A 14,899-nucleotide genomic window follows, 5' to 3' on the forward strand; every position below is an offset into this window, starting at 1 on the left:
TATGCAATCCTAATCATGTGTACAAATATCAAGTGAACTATGATCCGTTATGGATCGCTACACGTGCCAACAGTTACCTCAACTGTGCTTGTGCCTTCTCAGGTTACCGCCGAGCGTTCAACTGCTAGTCGTACCCATCGAAGAGTCGCCCAAACCGTCACCGAGTCGTAGTATCGTAGTCCGTCGGTCCTTGACCGTTGAATGAGAATCCAGCGTCACCGATACGGACCACCCGACTTGAGTGACATCTTGGTCATAGTCGGGCCCGACGATCGTTCGGTAGTGACGTATCCTTGAATGTCTTGTACCGTGGTCACCACCTGTCGCGTGACCGAGCGTTCGTGGCTTGAGCAACTTCAATGTAGTCACTTCAGTGATTACTCGTAAATCGCTACACCACAAACTGCGTGTTCCGCCTCCTCAACGTTTTCTCTGAGCGATTCTATCAGGCATTTCTCTCAAGTGGAAATCAACTGAGCCGAAGCAAGCTGGACCAAGGCGGGTCGACGTTCTGGACCGATGTTGCTGTGGAGTTTGACGGGATGGATATCGAGTTCGACCTGTTGATCTCGGACGATGGCGTTTCGCTGGTGTGGATCCATCGCAGTCCATGGCACACTCAGCTGCAAAACTCCAGCAAATGTGGCTTGAAGTTGCAAGCAACTTTGCTCGTGCAGAGGCCGCCTCCAAGACGTCTGGCAACCACAGTGATGACTTCTGGGATTTCTGTGCTGGACGAACGGACGTGGAGCGAACACCGTGGTTCTGGCCGTGAGTTTGCTCTGTTAACCTCTACCCAGACAACGAGGATGACTCCCAAACGGAGGCACGCGTTAGGGCGAGGCACAGAACCGCAAACATCGCAAAACGTCCCAAGCAGATGTGATGGCTTCGCTTGCTGAAAGTGTGGCTCTGTTTGTGGCTCATGAGGCTGACAACGCACACGACGAGACCTGGAAGGGACAAGCCCTTTTTCTCCAGCAGCAGAGACTTCCCCAACGACTAACTATACTAGCCAGCATGCTAGAGTGCACGAAGGAAGATGGGACCCGCTTGATTCAAATAATTCGCGATCGTGATGACGAGTGTGATGAGGACTTTGACGACGTGAATTACGACGCGGAGTTGGAAGAGATAATTAAAAGCACAACGTACTAACGACGCAGATTTAAGAGCTAGAAGACGCGCTGCTTTACGGCGGACATGAAAAAGCTGAACGACGATTATGTGGCGATGGCACGAACTGGTAGTCGTCGGGGATTATAATTCTGGATGTGATCCAAGAAGCTGGCGCAGATTTCGCCCTCGTGTCTCGTTGGAAAGGTCTGCAGCAGTGAGGGTGGCAGAGCCATGGAGGCTGTTGTCAGTGGGCAGGTACGAGCTCTCTGATAGCTGTGATACCCAACAAACACTTCGTCGTACCGTGCATGCAGTAATAATGAAGTTTTCATGCACGTCTTGGCCACATTACTCACGTTTTGAAAGTCGACAACCAGGGGCCTTTTGAAGACCTGCCACTTGTTCACCAGCAGTCCAAACGACATTTCTATTCGAATGCGAAGCTGATTTAGGTTAAAAAAAAATTTTTTTAGTCGGAGTCTTGGATTGCCTTGCACTCAAGCTAGTTGTAAGGAACCAGGAACGAGTCCGAAAGTGGATAGGCTTTATCACCAGCGCAATAATATCCAGGCGGCAGTGCCAAAATCGCATCACTCAGCGTCCACTTCTTGATCGCAATCGAGTCCCCAACGCTGCCCGGTGAGCCAAAGCAATATCCTGTATAGCGACACAGTGAGTCGCAGATGGATTGAACATTGAGCCCGTTCATCTGGTAGTGACCGGAAAAGAACGCAGCTACGTCAGGCACTTCCTCCGCTGTTTGGGCTCATATTTGGTACAGCCATCCGTCCAGACAGCCAACGCAGCCCGTTAAAATACCGTCCTTGCTTATTTGTGGGAAGCCATCATCAAGTTCCTGCCATCGTTCTTCAGACTCTGTGGGAGACTGTGACGGAGCTTCTCGTAGTCACACAGCGCACTCACTATGTCCTTGGTGATGTCATAGAAGACCGAGGGAGATACACCACCAAGACAACCAGTGGTGTGGTAATTGCTGCCGGCGAGCCACGATATCGTCATCTGGAGCGTGTTTTGTGGTGTAATCGGATCGATTCCCGTACGCTGTTTAGACTCGACCTCGTCACAAGTCAGCATAGGCCAGATCAGCAGAAACAGTTTCTCGAAAAAGTGCACGCCCATCCGATAGCATTGCTTGAACTGCCCTTCGAGTAGCAGTCTTTGATTGCGCGCGTTCCAGTCCAAGCGCTTGCGAGGAACACAACCAGACACCGTCACTATCGCCACCATCATTCGGCGACGGCGTTTTTGCGCTTGAGCGGCTTGATCCATCCACGAAGGCACGCCCATCGCTCGACCCTCTCACAATAAAACACTAGTTTCAGCTTTTTTTAGTGGCGAGTGCGCTCAGGTCACGATCCCAACCTCCCATGCGACGCTTCGCCAGCCAAGCAGAGCCCGAGGTTCGAGCACCAATCCGTGCCGACCAGGGTTAGGAACGGCCTTTAGCGCTGGGTAGATGCACTGGTCGTACACGGGAGCCCACCTGCAGCGTTACTACATTCGACACGAGGAAGGACAGGATGGGTACCATAAGGAGGGTAGTTGAGCAAAAGCCAGTGACAACGAGAATGATATTCTTGACCTTCATTTATTTAATTATAAATTCAACACGAACGGCACGATGTCAGTAATACGTAAAAAGAAATTCTCCGTTGCCTCACCCTTTACAAGTTGAGGTCGTGGTGCAGCGGGACGCGAAACCGCTTTCCCGAAATGTCAGTCGATCTAGTGAAATCATGTAGGTGACAACGTAGACATGTAAGAGTTTTGGTTGTCCATTCTCTTATTTAGAGTTCGATCTAATAGCCTAGATTCAGGATCGGTCTTCAGGCTCCGCTCGAACAACCGTTCAAACATTGCCTGGGCCACGTACCCTAAAACAAAAGATAGACAAAATAGCAATGCGATTATAATTAAAATGCACTGATCTAGAGGGCCCATGGTTTGAACGAGAAGCTAGTCATTGCGATTCCACGCCGCAGTAGTCTGGTTGGCCTTCCAGACGAAACGAAAATATCGTCTTTGTATGTAAGGATGAGTAGCTTGTGGTGTATGATAGGGTTGCGGTGGTGGACAGGAATGCCAGCGGCGATCAGCAGCTTGATATATTCAATGGCAGACGGATACGAACGAACCCACTTCCGGTCGGTAACGACTCGCACCGGCTTGTGCAGCCGATGGAGCCAGATGAGAGCGCGGCAAAAAACAATGTCCGTCAACGCGTAGAAAGCCAAGTTGGCTCTTGTAACAGCAGTGTCCTCAAGGCTGTGGAGTAGTGCGGTTCTTGCGATGTTGTCAGCTTTAACGTAGCGTACTACTGTAGCTGTAGCCCGCTTTATACCACGGCGAGGGCCGGGTCTGGGCTTGCCGCTTCGGACAGCATTAGTAGTGCAATTACTGGTTCTTTGGTGTGTACATCAACTGTACACAATTCTGCAACAAAGTCAACAAAGTCAATGGTGGCAGCAGCTGAAGCGGACGCGGTCGGTACGCCTGCAGCCAGCGTTGCATGCACAGTGTCTCCGTCCGGGACATCGAATGCATCTCCTTCACCAGACAATGGAGTTTCTTCTGATGTATTGGCCACGGCGAAAGTCCCAGTGGATGGCCCGGCCGACTCGGACGAAGAAGAGGTGACGACGGCTGAGTTCTCCGTGGACTTGGCCGACGGCCAGACATGGGCCATTAACTTCTACGAGTGCGCGGCCGAAGGAGACCTCGAATGTCTTGAAGAGATTCTGGACAGCGGACGCGTGGGTGTCAACGATGTCGACGTCGACGGCTTTACTGCTCTCATGGTGGCCGCGGCCGAGGGACACCGAGACGTGGTGCGCGCGTTGATAAGACGCGGCGCCGATGTCGGCGTCCGCACTCATGAACTGCGCTCTACTGCTCTACACTTTGCCGCAAAGGTAGTCTACATCCAGTGGCCAATGCTGAGCTGTAACATATCTGATACTTTAGTTATGTGCTGTACTTTTGAGTAGAACGGAGATGCGGAGATCGTGGCCGCTCTGTGTGAGTGCGATGCAGCCGTGGTGGACAGCTGGAACGTAAATGTAGACACGCCGTTGATCTGGGCGTGTATTGAAGGCCGGGCCGAGGCTGTGAAGGTGCTGCTGAAGCACGGAGCAGATGTCAATGTGTTGAATCAGTACGGGGCGTCGACGTTGCTGTGCGCCGTGATGATCGGAGAAGATCCGGAGCAGGATGAGGAGAGTGACAAACGGCGTGCTGAGATTCTGGCCATGTTGCTGGAGAAGAACGGGAAGCTCGTGAACTTCCAGGACCGAGAGGGCAGCACGGCGATGCACTTGGCGGCGGCGTGCGGATACTTGGAGTGTGTGAAGATACTGCTGGCGTCTGGCGCGGATATTACGCTACGGAATGCGATTGGACAGACACCGCTGGAAGAAGCTCAGGACTCGGAGCTTCGTGAGAGTGGCCAATGTGTGGAGCATCTGCGTGGGATCTGGCGGCAGCTTGAAGAAGAAGCCGCGGCACGTATGATGGCGATGCTCGAGATGGAGGAAGAAGCAGACAAGAATGCTACAGGAGCCTCTGGAACAGGCACTACCAAGAAAAATAAGAAGAAACACAAGAAGGCCAAGCGCAAGGCCGCTAAACAACAACAGCAGCAGGAGGCCGTGTCGGATGTTAACTCCGTCAATATCAAATCAACGAAGCAGGAAGGGAGTATGCAGACTGAGCCTGAACCTTTGATTGATGAGCCTTCTGCTGAACCCGATCGCGAGACTACACTTGAGACTACCCGTGTGGAGAAGGAAGAGGAAGAATCTGCGAGCTCTGAGGAGGAGCAAGAATCACTAGTTCGAGACTCGATGGTGTCTATCGGTCAGGACTGCGAACATGAAGATAATAACTTAGCGCCGGATGATACTAAAGACATCGATACGACGGTGTCGGCTGGTGCATGGACTACTGTTGGCAAGAAACACCGCTCTCCTGTTTCTGCCATCACCAGTTCAGCGAAAGCTCCTGTTAATTCGCAAAAAGAGGCTCCACTGTCGACTCCCACTCGGCGAAAGGCTACGACGACTCCTCCCAAACCCGTCCCGAATACTTCTCGCCGGAGAGTGAACCAAAGATCAAGCAACGCTCAAAATTCGGCCGGCGGTAGAGCAACTTCGACATCAGCTTCTACAACCCCTTCCGTTGTTGTTCACACGTCTCAAGAGGAACGATGGAAGAAACCAAGCAACTTCAGTACATCACGGTCTATTACGTCGTCGTCGCTACTGAACCCCAACGCTCTGACCTTCCGATCACTTGGACTGGCAACTGCATTAACTAATGCGTCAAGAGAGTCGAACTCGACTAGTTCGAGCGGAATTCCGTTTTCGTCTACATCCCCATGGAGGCCAGGCTTCAAGTCATCGTCAGCAATGGCCCCGTATACCGTCGCTTCGTCATCAATATCGTCCACGGGTGTACATTACGGACGTCTAACGTGGAAGCAGCAACGTACCAGTGGTAACCACCAAGTGGCCCATGAAGCTCGTGATCGATGGGTAAGCAAGCTTCGACTCGGCAACGAAAATGTGGCCGAGACATTGGGTTACCTGGCCTGTGGTCTATGTGGTGAGCTTGTGAATGACAATCTACAATGTAGTGGTGGTGCGTCGGGAAATGCTGGCGAAAAGATCTCAGCGTGTACACAACTGTACTGTGCTTCATGTCTGGAATCCTCGTCTTTCCGAACGGCTGATTCGACCATGTTTAAGTGCGTTCGATGTCATCAAGTGATCACAAAGGAGTCCATGACCCGCAATAGCCTAGCGCAGGCCCAAGCTGCGTCGCTGGGGCTTTCCATGTCAAACTCAACTAATGCTGGCGGTCAGGACGATTATTCATTGGAAGACATGCAGCATATTCTGGAGGCCTCAGAGCCTCGAATCTCTGCTGCGAACTTGCGTGTATTCCACTTAGCTCCTGGAATGGATCTCAGTACACTGAGCAACGGCCAGCTCGAAGTGCTGGAAAGCGCTCATCAACTTGCTCTAGCTCAGATTATGGAGCAACGTCTCACTAATGCACGAACTCTCGAGCGTTTGCGAATGGAGGAGTGGCTCAAAATGCAACGAGATGTGCTGCAGTTCGCTCCGCGATGAAATGGAACACCATAAGCATAGAATAGATACCTGTTTTGCTTTGTATTTTATCTTGAATTTCTCAAAAGATTGTAGTGAGTACGCAATTATTTTTCAAGCACATGGAAACTTACGAGTGTCGTGCTGGTGGGAGGTCATCGTAGTAGATATCGTCGCCGTCTCCAGTGAGGTAGTCTTCATCATCATCGCGACACAGATCTTGTAGCATGCGAAGTTGTCTCTCGGCTCGTTCTCGCTGCATTGCCGCCGTCTTCTCGTGTACCTTGTCCAGTAGATAGCGGAAGGCCACCACAAACCAGTCGCGTTGTTGCTCGTTTACTGCCTCGATATCAAGAGACCGCACCGATGTTACCAGAGAGAAGCAGTGGGCAGCCTTGGCCGACGTTACCAACCCCGCTGCTCGAGCTCTGGCGAACACGGGCGTATGGTGGCCTTCGTGTACTGAAATGATCTCATCGAGCTGCAGTGAGTCTCCGCTACGGCCCAGCCACGACACTTCTCCGAATCGATCCACGAAGACCCGTGTCTTGTGTGGTTTACCTTTACGGCCATATTTCCAGACAGGTAAATTCTCCATGCGCTTCATAATTGTAAGCTCCACTTGCTGGGCCACTCGTCGTTCGTGATCACGGGCCAGGTCCACTAGGAACTCCAGACTGCGTTGTAGCCACTCCCTTTCCTCGGCCGTTTTGGCCTTGAGATCCAATGTGCGAGTGTGCGTTACCACCGACAACGTGCATCCAGCGTCGTCCAGATTCAATGTGCCTTTGTGGAGCGCTCGGGCCAGGACACTAGTCGTAGGGCCGGATGTGACTCGTAGAATGCTTGCCAGAGGAATGGCGTTCTTGGCCTTGACACGCTTCTTACCCATGGTGGTCGTGGCTGCCACGCCGTCGACAGCAATGTGTGTGGCCTGAGCCAGTAGCTTCGAAGTCCAGCGTAAAGTGTCGCCGTTCTCCACACACAAGTTCGTAGCATGAGGTTTGCCCTTACGGCCATACTTGACGACACTCGTGCCGGCCACACACTGCAGGGCCACGCGATACTCCGTCATCTTGCGTTGCAGTGTCATCTCCGTTCTCTTCTGCTGTTCCTGTCGTGCATGAGCTTCACCCTGCACATGCGCACAAATGGCCCACTTGACTGAGATGGCCGACCGCAGCGAGATCCGCTTCTCCTTGCGAGCATTGTGCACGATCTGAAGAAAATATGCGGCCCACTTGGTCCCTCTGATCTCGAACTCCAGCGACACGATCAGGCCGCGCATGTAGGCCTTCGATCGCCTCGGGCTCTTGACGTGGCACGTGGTCCGGACGTCTGCAATCAGATCTCGAGGGAAACAACTCAGAAACTCGTCCACGGAGCTCTCGCGCCACATTTCGCGGGGCCCAAAGCTGGATGGCGACGCCTGCGTTTCGGAATCTACGGACGAAACGTCTGACGACGATCTCAGACGGGCATCATGGTCCCGTTCGAATACCAACGCTAAGTTTTGTCGGCGTTCTCTCCGCAATGAAGACCCGGAAGATCTTGACGACGACGACGACTCGGACGATCTGGTCGAGTACCGCAGCGACGACGAACGGGACGAGCGCTGAGGGAAGACGCCGGCGCAGTTATCACGTGCGACTCGAGCGGCCAGCTGGACATTGGGCCGGCCATCCGGCGGCGTGTACAGCTTGGTGCTGGCCGAGCTGCTCTCCTCTTCTCCGCCACTGAAGCTCCGACTCCTACTGCGCCTGGTCCGGTTCTTGGGCTTTTTGGTCCGGATGCGAAGGTGCGGCCGTTTGTCGTCCTCCACTTGGCCGTCCTGCTTCTTGTGCGAGAAGAAGGCCAGGAACCTCGAGGACGTCGACGACGTTGTGGCCGGCGACTCGGCCGCTTTGGCCCGGCGACTTAGACCCATTGGCCGGCGCTGTTTCCTCTGCCTGTCCGGAGAAATAAAACTACCAGTGTCTCCTGGAATGCAAAAGGCAAAGTGCTGAACTGGAAACGCAGAGCACGCGTATGTAAAGTTTCAGTCCGGCGCTGGCCCTTTTATTCGTAGAAAGGTGACCAGCGAAAGCAGGTATAGAGACAGAACTAGTTGCTCGAACGCGAACTGAGCTGGTGCTAAAACGCTAACGGTTATCGAAGCTTCCAGGGCAATTGCAGGGTTTTCAGTGCAGTAGTGAGTGAAGTTGTGTCCTGGTTTTGGGGTGTAGCCTGCCTCCCAGGTGGTTCAAACTTGACTTGCACAGCTGGCCGTAGTGAGGATACTGGGCCACCAATTCGGAATGCAGGATTCCCGAAATGCTGACCACTAGCCGTGTATTGGCTTCGGCCTCATTGCTACGAGTGTGTTGGGGCCAAGGCTGTCCCCGGTTTCTTTCGACGGGGTGCTGTAGCATCGTGCCGTCGCCGGGGACATCGTGCAACGAGTCGCCCCACGACGTCAAACTAGAGACTCCACGAGTTATGAATCAAGACTCTTGATATCGCGATGGAATCCGTGGATGGCATTCGGCCCAGAACGGGAACTGACCATGACTGAAGCTTGGTGTGCCGTAACGTCAACCGACCGGATCGGCCACGTTAACTAATGCTTCGCGTCACTGAGCTCTCGCTTGAAATGCAAGAGTTTTGATCGCTTAAAGGGGACAGTTAAGTTCGTGTGTGAATGATCCACGTCAACCCTATGGATGTACTAGTACATGTATTTGCGTAGTAGTATGCTTGAACAGTGGCTACAACAAAGCCCGTGTGTCTTGGTCCAAGCCTCATTCGGAGTTTGGGATCTGGCTGGTTATCAGCAGTGTCCCATGTAGGGGTTACAAGGGCCATTATTCCTTGCTAACGGTCAGGTATTCGGTGAATCCTCAGAGCAACGTCCACAGGGAGGTAGATCTGAGCACACATGGTCTGAACCGCATTATCGGCAACGTCTCTTAACTTGTTCAGCTCAATGACTCAGGGGGGGGGTCTACAACGGCACAAGGATCAAATCAAGGCTACCAACTAGCACTTTTGCGACTGAAATACAGTTTTCGATCTCTGTTTTGCACTTTTGTTTCTACTAGCCTCCTTCCCGTTTCATCCAGAGAGTTAATCGAGTGCGGCGATGACAAATTCGCCGGAGATTCTCGATCATGAATATTATGGAGCCTCACGCCATCGTCTCAAGAAATACTTGAAACCCTACTGCTATTATTTAATACAACCTTATTAAGTACGCACGCTTTAGCTAGCTAGGTACTTCGTATTGGATGCGACCACGACCTCAGGTCGGACCTGTCTAGCAACGATTGATCCAGCAAATTTTATATGTACGACGCAAATCACTCGAAGCTCGGAAGTATTCAGCGTACCTAGAGTTTCATCTAAGTTTCTTCATGTAATGCAGATATTGACGATCGTTGCGATCGATGTTACTGGAATGTCATGATGCTCTCTTGAACGGTGCACGTCTCTTGTGGTCAGGACTGGCCTCAGCTTCGAATTACTACCTGGAGCAACAGTGACAACACCAAAGAAACACCATACTCCAAGACTGATGCAAATGATATCCATGCAAAGATCTTCAAAATGCCTACTTGTTGGACTGCTCAGCTTTCTTTCGAAGAATCCGACCAGTACTTGGTCGCCCCTGGGTCGCTTTACTAGTCGGCGTTTCCTTACTAGATTCGTGAATATCCACCACAACAGCACCACTAGTTCTCTTGTTATCAGTGCCTGGGGTACGTAGCCCACCACGCTCGTTTTGTGGCGGGTAGAGCCGAGCTAGCACCTTGTCTTGGTTTTCAGGTGCACGCGCCACACGGTAAACGCAGAAACATAACGCGGTGACTAGCAATGTCACTGCAAATGTAAACACCGCAATTCCAGCCGGACTTCTGAAAACCCACTTAAAAATGGCGTGTCCAAAGGATTGATCTGTCAGTAGAGAACTGTACGCGTCTGCGTCGGATGTTTCGTATTGCTCAGCCACAAGCTGAAACGACGAGGCCTCACTGTTCACCAATCTACGTCGAGCAGAGACAGTGAGTTGGGTAGTACCGTTCGTCGATGGGTAGTCTGTGTGAACAACCACCCAGAAATCACCCGAGAAGGACGCATTCGGTATCTCAACCGCTTGCGCCTTGGTGCTGGTATCTTCACTTGCAAGGGAGATATACGTGAAGTCATACAGCGATCTGGGAAGAACTTCACTCACGTACACGCTAGGTGTAACACCTCCCGTCGCTTGTTCGACTGATTGCAGTGTTAATCGCAGACCAACGCCCACACGGAGAGGCTCGGGAACACGAAACATCATGACCTGGCCACGTGTCAATGTGAAGCTGGCGTTGCAGGTTGAACACAACATCGTTACGTTCTCCATCGCACTCCAGAGTTGGATCAACTCGAAACCTTTAGGAGAATTGCACGAGATCCCTGACCATCCCGTCTCGCATTGACATGCCGGAGTTCCGTCCTTAACAACACATTGACCGTGACCATGGCAGCTCTCAGTGTCTCCGCATGAAGCCAAAGTACTGGATGTACTGGAATACACCGCTGCTTGAAGTTGAAAACGAAGCGGAGATCCCGACACAACTCGATTGTGCACGGCGACCTTGAAGCAGTCACTCCTAGTGGCTGCATATGAACAAGCCGTTGTTACAGCGACAGCCACAGTTTGTTTATTGGAGCGTTGAGCGACAGCGTCAAAGTCTTGTAAAGACGATATCGCCAACGATGGGAAACCTGCATCACTGGGGCCACGCACTAAAAGCAGCGGCCGTACAGGTGTCTCCGCCTCCGCAATATCGTTGTGAATTAGCAAGCTGAACTCCACTGCTTTCGCTGCCGAGTCATTAACATCAAAGGAGAAATACACCCACTCACCGACTGCTAACGTCAAATACTCTGCACTCTCGTATGCCACGTTGGTACTGCTTACAAATGGCTTTGAAAGCACGATTCGTGTGGGTTGTAGGGAGCAATAACGACCGCTGTATCCATCAGTGCACGTACATAGTTCACTTGACAACGTACTGCACACTCCTCCATTCAAACAAACGCCCACTGTGTCGTCATCGGTGGATAGATCGGTACTGCCGCTGTCAGATAATGTGGCGTTATTCTCCTCCATCACAGCGTTGAAGCTCGAAACCAGAGTTGATGTCTGGCAATCGTCCGCAGCGTTCACAGTGAGTCGGTAGTCTAGCGATCCACGAGCATATTCACTGTTGTATACACCGATGTAATAAAGACCCGAGCTCAGCGTAGATGTCGACCTTGACAGAACAATCTTACGTGTTGACGCGGCCGTAGCCCACCCACCTACATCAGTAAACTGAATAGAGCTGGACGAACTCGAAGCGGTTAGTAGAATCGTTGGTAAAGTTTCACGACGGATAAACAGCGTGGCATCTCCATCGGAAGAGATTTTATCCAGGTTTACAACGAGAACTTCCCACTCATCTTTAACCGTGATAGTATACAACGCCCAGTTCCCACGTTCGATCTGTAAGTCCAATAGCCCAGCTTCCATCCTAAAAGGCCCTGTAAAATGCTCAATATACGCCACCGACAGCACCAACTCTTTGCAAAGAGCTTGAGCTGACGTAGTTGGAGGGCTAAAAGTAAAAGCTTCGTCACAAACACAGACGGGGTGATTTCCCGTTACTTGGCACACGCCATTACCATAACACTCGGACGTGTTTCGTAAAGAATTGATGCCGATTGACACGGTTGTAGTAGAATCAGTCCACGTAGTGGCATCGGAACACGTGCCTAAATCCTGGCAGTCTGGGCCACATTTTGGTACACTGCAGTCGTCTCCGCTCCAATAACGATCGCAGGTGCACACGCCGGGTTTGTTTCGACCGCAACTACCATGACCAGAGCATGTTACACCGCGACATTTGTCCGTCTCGACACGAAGACGTACGAGAGAATTCCCAGTCGAGAACCCGAGCAACGATAGGTAGAAATAGCCAGGTACTGCTTGAGTGTAGGCCTCTGTCGCTTTAGTGCAGATACGCGATGTAGAGTTGATACCTCGTGGGAATACTCCAAGCGATCCACAGAGGTTAATCTCATCGCTGACTTTTGCATCGTTGGTGCTGGAAAAGCGAATGCTACTGGCTGTCAACGCCGTTGGGAACTGTTCGTCAAATGATCCGTATAAATCCACATCAGTCGTAGCATGTGTACCCGAAGGATACTCTACGATGAAGGTAACATCGTAAGAGCTTGCGTCTAAAGCGAATTTGAAGAACTTGTACTGCTTTGAGCCGACTGTCACACTTACTCCATCTTCAGTCAGCAACGTCATGCCCGGATTACCAGCAACGGAGCAAGAAACACCGGAAAACCCCGCGGAACAAGTACACGCTCCAGATTCACAGCTACACTCGCCATGAGCTCCACACGACGAACTGGTACAGCCTGGCACACACTCACAAGCATCGCCAGAGTAGCCATTACGACAGCTACATAAGCCGGTATCCACATCACAGACGCCATTCCCAGAACACTGCGTGATATTTTTGCTGTTGCTCTCCACAGGGCACAATAAGCCCGAGCAGCTTACTCCTGTATATCCACTCGCGCATTTACAGATCCCCGTGCTCCTTTCACAGCTTCCATGAGAACTCCCTCCGCACTCAACATCGTTGTGGCTTGGACATTCAATTCCAGAGCAGTCGTCGCCTGTATGACCTGGAAAACAGTCACAGTCTCCGCTAGAAAGAAGCACTCCATTCCCAGAGCATTTATCCTGTAGCAGCTGGCAAATCTGTGAGCTTGGTGGACACACCAGTTTCCCTTTATACCCAGCAACCTTGATCTCTCCGCCTCCAGCAGGGCAATGCACTTTGAGCCCACCGATAGATAACGTTAACGTTGTCGACGAGCACTCCAGTACTTTGTAGCAAGTCGGTCTTAAAGCTGATGAACCACTGGAAGATCGACTCAGACTGGACTCGAAACATTTACTAGACAAGCCAGCTTCTTCCATGTAATTGCTCGTATCCAATATTGTCGACGTCCGTCCAATTCCTCGACAATCTCCATTGTTGTAGCCGCGATAGAATGGACAATAGTCTGCGAAAGTGTCCCGACCGCCAAAAAGAGGATCTTTAAAATACTGGAAGCCCGCAGGGATACTGAACTGTAACTAGCAACGTTGCAATAGCCTTTGACATTATAGTCTGCTGTACATCCACGTTGTGCTTCATCCGTGCAAATGTAGCGGTCATTCCATTGCGAACATCGCGACTTCGCCATGCCACACCCTTCGTGGTACCCCCACGGAAGCGGCTGAGCTTGAGAGAAGCTCACTTCGTACCATCCACTATCCGCAAACAGCGCCAGCGTGAGAGCAGAGTAGACTGGATCATACGCACTAATGGCACTCATGTACTCGTTCATAACGACGCGCTTCTCCCAGTGTGAACTGAACGAAGAACCTCCGTTATCACCATTCTCTAGCTCCAGACCAGCATCTGTCCAATCGAAGCAGTTAAAATGCCGCTTAATCTGCTGAACAACTTGCGGCGTGACGATCTTGCTCACAGTAATTCCTCCAGTTCCTTGGGTTTGTACAACCACGTTCTCATATTTCCAGAGTGGTCCATTCCGTGGCTGGCGAAAGTTCACAAAAAGTCGTTGAGAGAAAACCAGAGCGTGTGTCATCTCGTGAAGAGCCGTCCCTACTTGTTCAGTGCGACTCGCGCCAGTCGTTCCTGAAGGATTTAAACGTGAAGGACTGAAGTTGGCTTGACCTGAAATGGGGCGGCCGAACTGGTCGAGGTTGCAAGGTAGCGCCCAGGCAATGACAGCTCCTAGTGTAGGACGTGCCGTCACGTGCAGCAAATAATCTGCGTTGGCCACGCCGTTGGAGCGGTAAAAAGCGGGCATCGAGTTGCTACAACACGCCCAATCGGTTTCGTTGGAGCACGACATCCCCTTTACGACCAGGTTTCCTGCTACACGTTGGACAGAGAGAATGCTGCCAAAGTAGTCGGAGATGGCCTTGAGAAGAACAGACGTAAGGAACTCTTTTTTTGCAGGAGTGAGGATATCTTCCTGCGAGCAAGTGTACGCTCCATTGTCCACTTGGACAATCTCGCCCACTTTCCCGCACTTGTAGCCAGGATCACTGCCAAAACCCAACAAACCACAGCTCAGATTTAATAAACTACATTGAATCCAAGTGATCAAACGCCTTACGAGAAGAGTTTCGAGATGTCGAAAGCGATTCGTAGTGGTTCAAACGCAGACGATGTTCCAGTGGCTTCGAGCTTCCGATTCGTTCCCGTTGTCGGTAGCCCGATCACGTCCAGAAATGTAGTCGTAAAGTAATCGCGGGGTGAAGTTTGAGCTGAAAATTCTTTTTGGACGAAATTCTGCGGGACGACGAGTGATTCTAAGTCCACTGAGCGTTCAAACACCTCGGCTTTCCTGTCGTGGATGCAGTCATGATGGTGGTGACTTGTCGCTTCAACTTGCCACGTTCTCAAGCGAATTGTGATGCCAACAATCAGCGCTCGAATCCACTGGTTTCTTGCTCTCATTTCTTGCTGGAGATTCGATTGTCACTTGAAGTTTGCAGTCACTGCACAGGAAGTTTCATCGCTGAAAAACGGATCGTTAAAAAT

General features: G+C 51.5%; 6 protein-coding genes across 6 annotated transcripts; 2 read left to right on the forward strand and 4 right to left on the reverse strand.

The window, feature by feature from the left end:
• Window positions 1-542: 542 nt before the first annotated feature.
• Window positions 543-1,158, forward strand: PPTG_06406 (hypothetical protein; the record flags this gene model as incomplete). The annotated part of the gene is made up of 2 exons (XM_008900323.1): window positions 543-771; window positions 1,028-1,158. 2 exons carry the CDS (start codon window positions 543-545, stop codon window positions 1,156-1,158), a joined length of 360 nt encoding a protein of 119 aa, XP_008898571.1.
• Window positions 1,159-1,621: 463 nt separating this feature from the next.
• PPTG_06407 (hypothetical protein) lies at window positions 1,622-2,427 on the reverse strand (the record flags this gene model as incomplete). The annotated part of the gene is made up of 2 exons (XM_008900324.1): window positions 1,622-1,776; window positions 2,040-2,427. 2 exons carry the CDS (start codon window positions 2,425-2,427, stop codon window positions 1,622-1,624), a joined length of 543 nt encoding a protein of 180 aa, XP_008898572.1.
• A 1,131-nt stretch (window positions 2,428-3,558) lies between these two features.
• PPTG_06408 (hypothetical protein) lies at window positions 3,559-6,432 on the forward strand. The gene is made up of 2 exons (XM_008900325.1): window positions 3,559-4,052; window positions 4,128-6,432. The coding sequence occupies exons 1-2, from the start codon at window positions 3,597-3,599 to the stop codon at window positions 6,270-6,272; spliced, it is 2,601 nt and encodes an 866-aa protein (XP_008898573.1). The 5' UTR covers window positions 3,559-3,596; the 3' UTR covers window positions 6,273-6,432.
• Window positions 6,258-8,245, reverse strand: PPTG_06409 (hypothetical protein). The gene has a single exon (XM_008900326.1). It carries the CDS (start codon window positions 8,176-8,178, stop codon window positions 6,382-6,384), a length of 1,797 nt encoding a protein of 598 aa, XP_008898574.1. The 5' UTR covers window positions 8,179-8,245; the 3' UTR covers window positions 6,258-6,381.
• A 1,595-nt stretch (window positions 8,246-9,840) lies between these two features.
• PPTG_21889 (hypothetical protein) lies at window positions 9,841-12,573 on the reverse strand (the record flags this gene model as incomplete). Its single annotated transcript, XM_008900591.1, has 1 exon — window positions 9,841-12,573. The coding sequence occupies one exon, from the start codon at window positions 12,571-12,573 to the stop codon at window positions 9,841-9,843; it is 2,733 nt and encodes a 910-aa protein (XP_008898839.1).
• Window positions 12,574-12,827: 254 nt separating this feature from the next.
• PPTG_21890 (hypothetical protein) lies at window positions 12,828-14,815 on the reverse strand (the record flags this gene model as incomplete). The annotated part of the gene is made up of 5 exons (XM_008900592.1): window positions 12,828-12,950; window positions 13,057-13,410; window positions 13,460-13,559; window positions 13,588-14,400; window positions 14,472-14,815. 5 exons carry the CDS (start codon window positions 14,813-14,815, stop codon window positions 12,828-12,830), a joined length of 1,734 nt encoding a protein of 577 aa, XP_008898840.1.
• Window positions 14,816-14,899: the final 84 nt, after the last annotated feature.

The sequence above is a fragment of the Phytophthora parasitica genome (assembly GCF_000247585.1).
Source record: "Phytophthora parasitica INRA-310 unplaced genomic scaffold supercont2.9, whole genome shotgun sequence".
Classification (NCBI taxonomy): domain Eukaryota; phylum Oomycota; class Peronosporomycetes; order Peronosporales; family Peronosporaceae; genus Phytophthora; species Phytophthora nicotianae.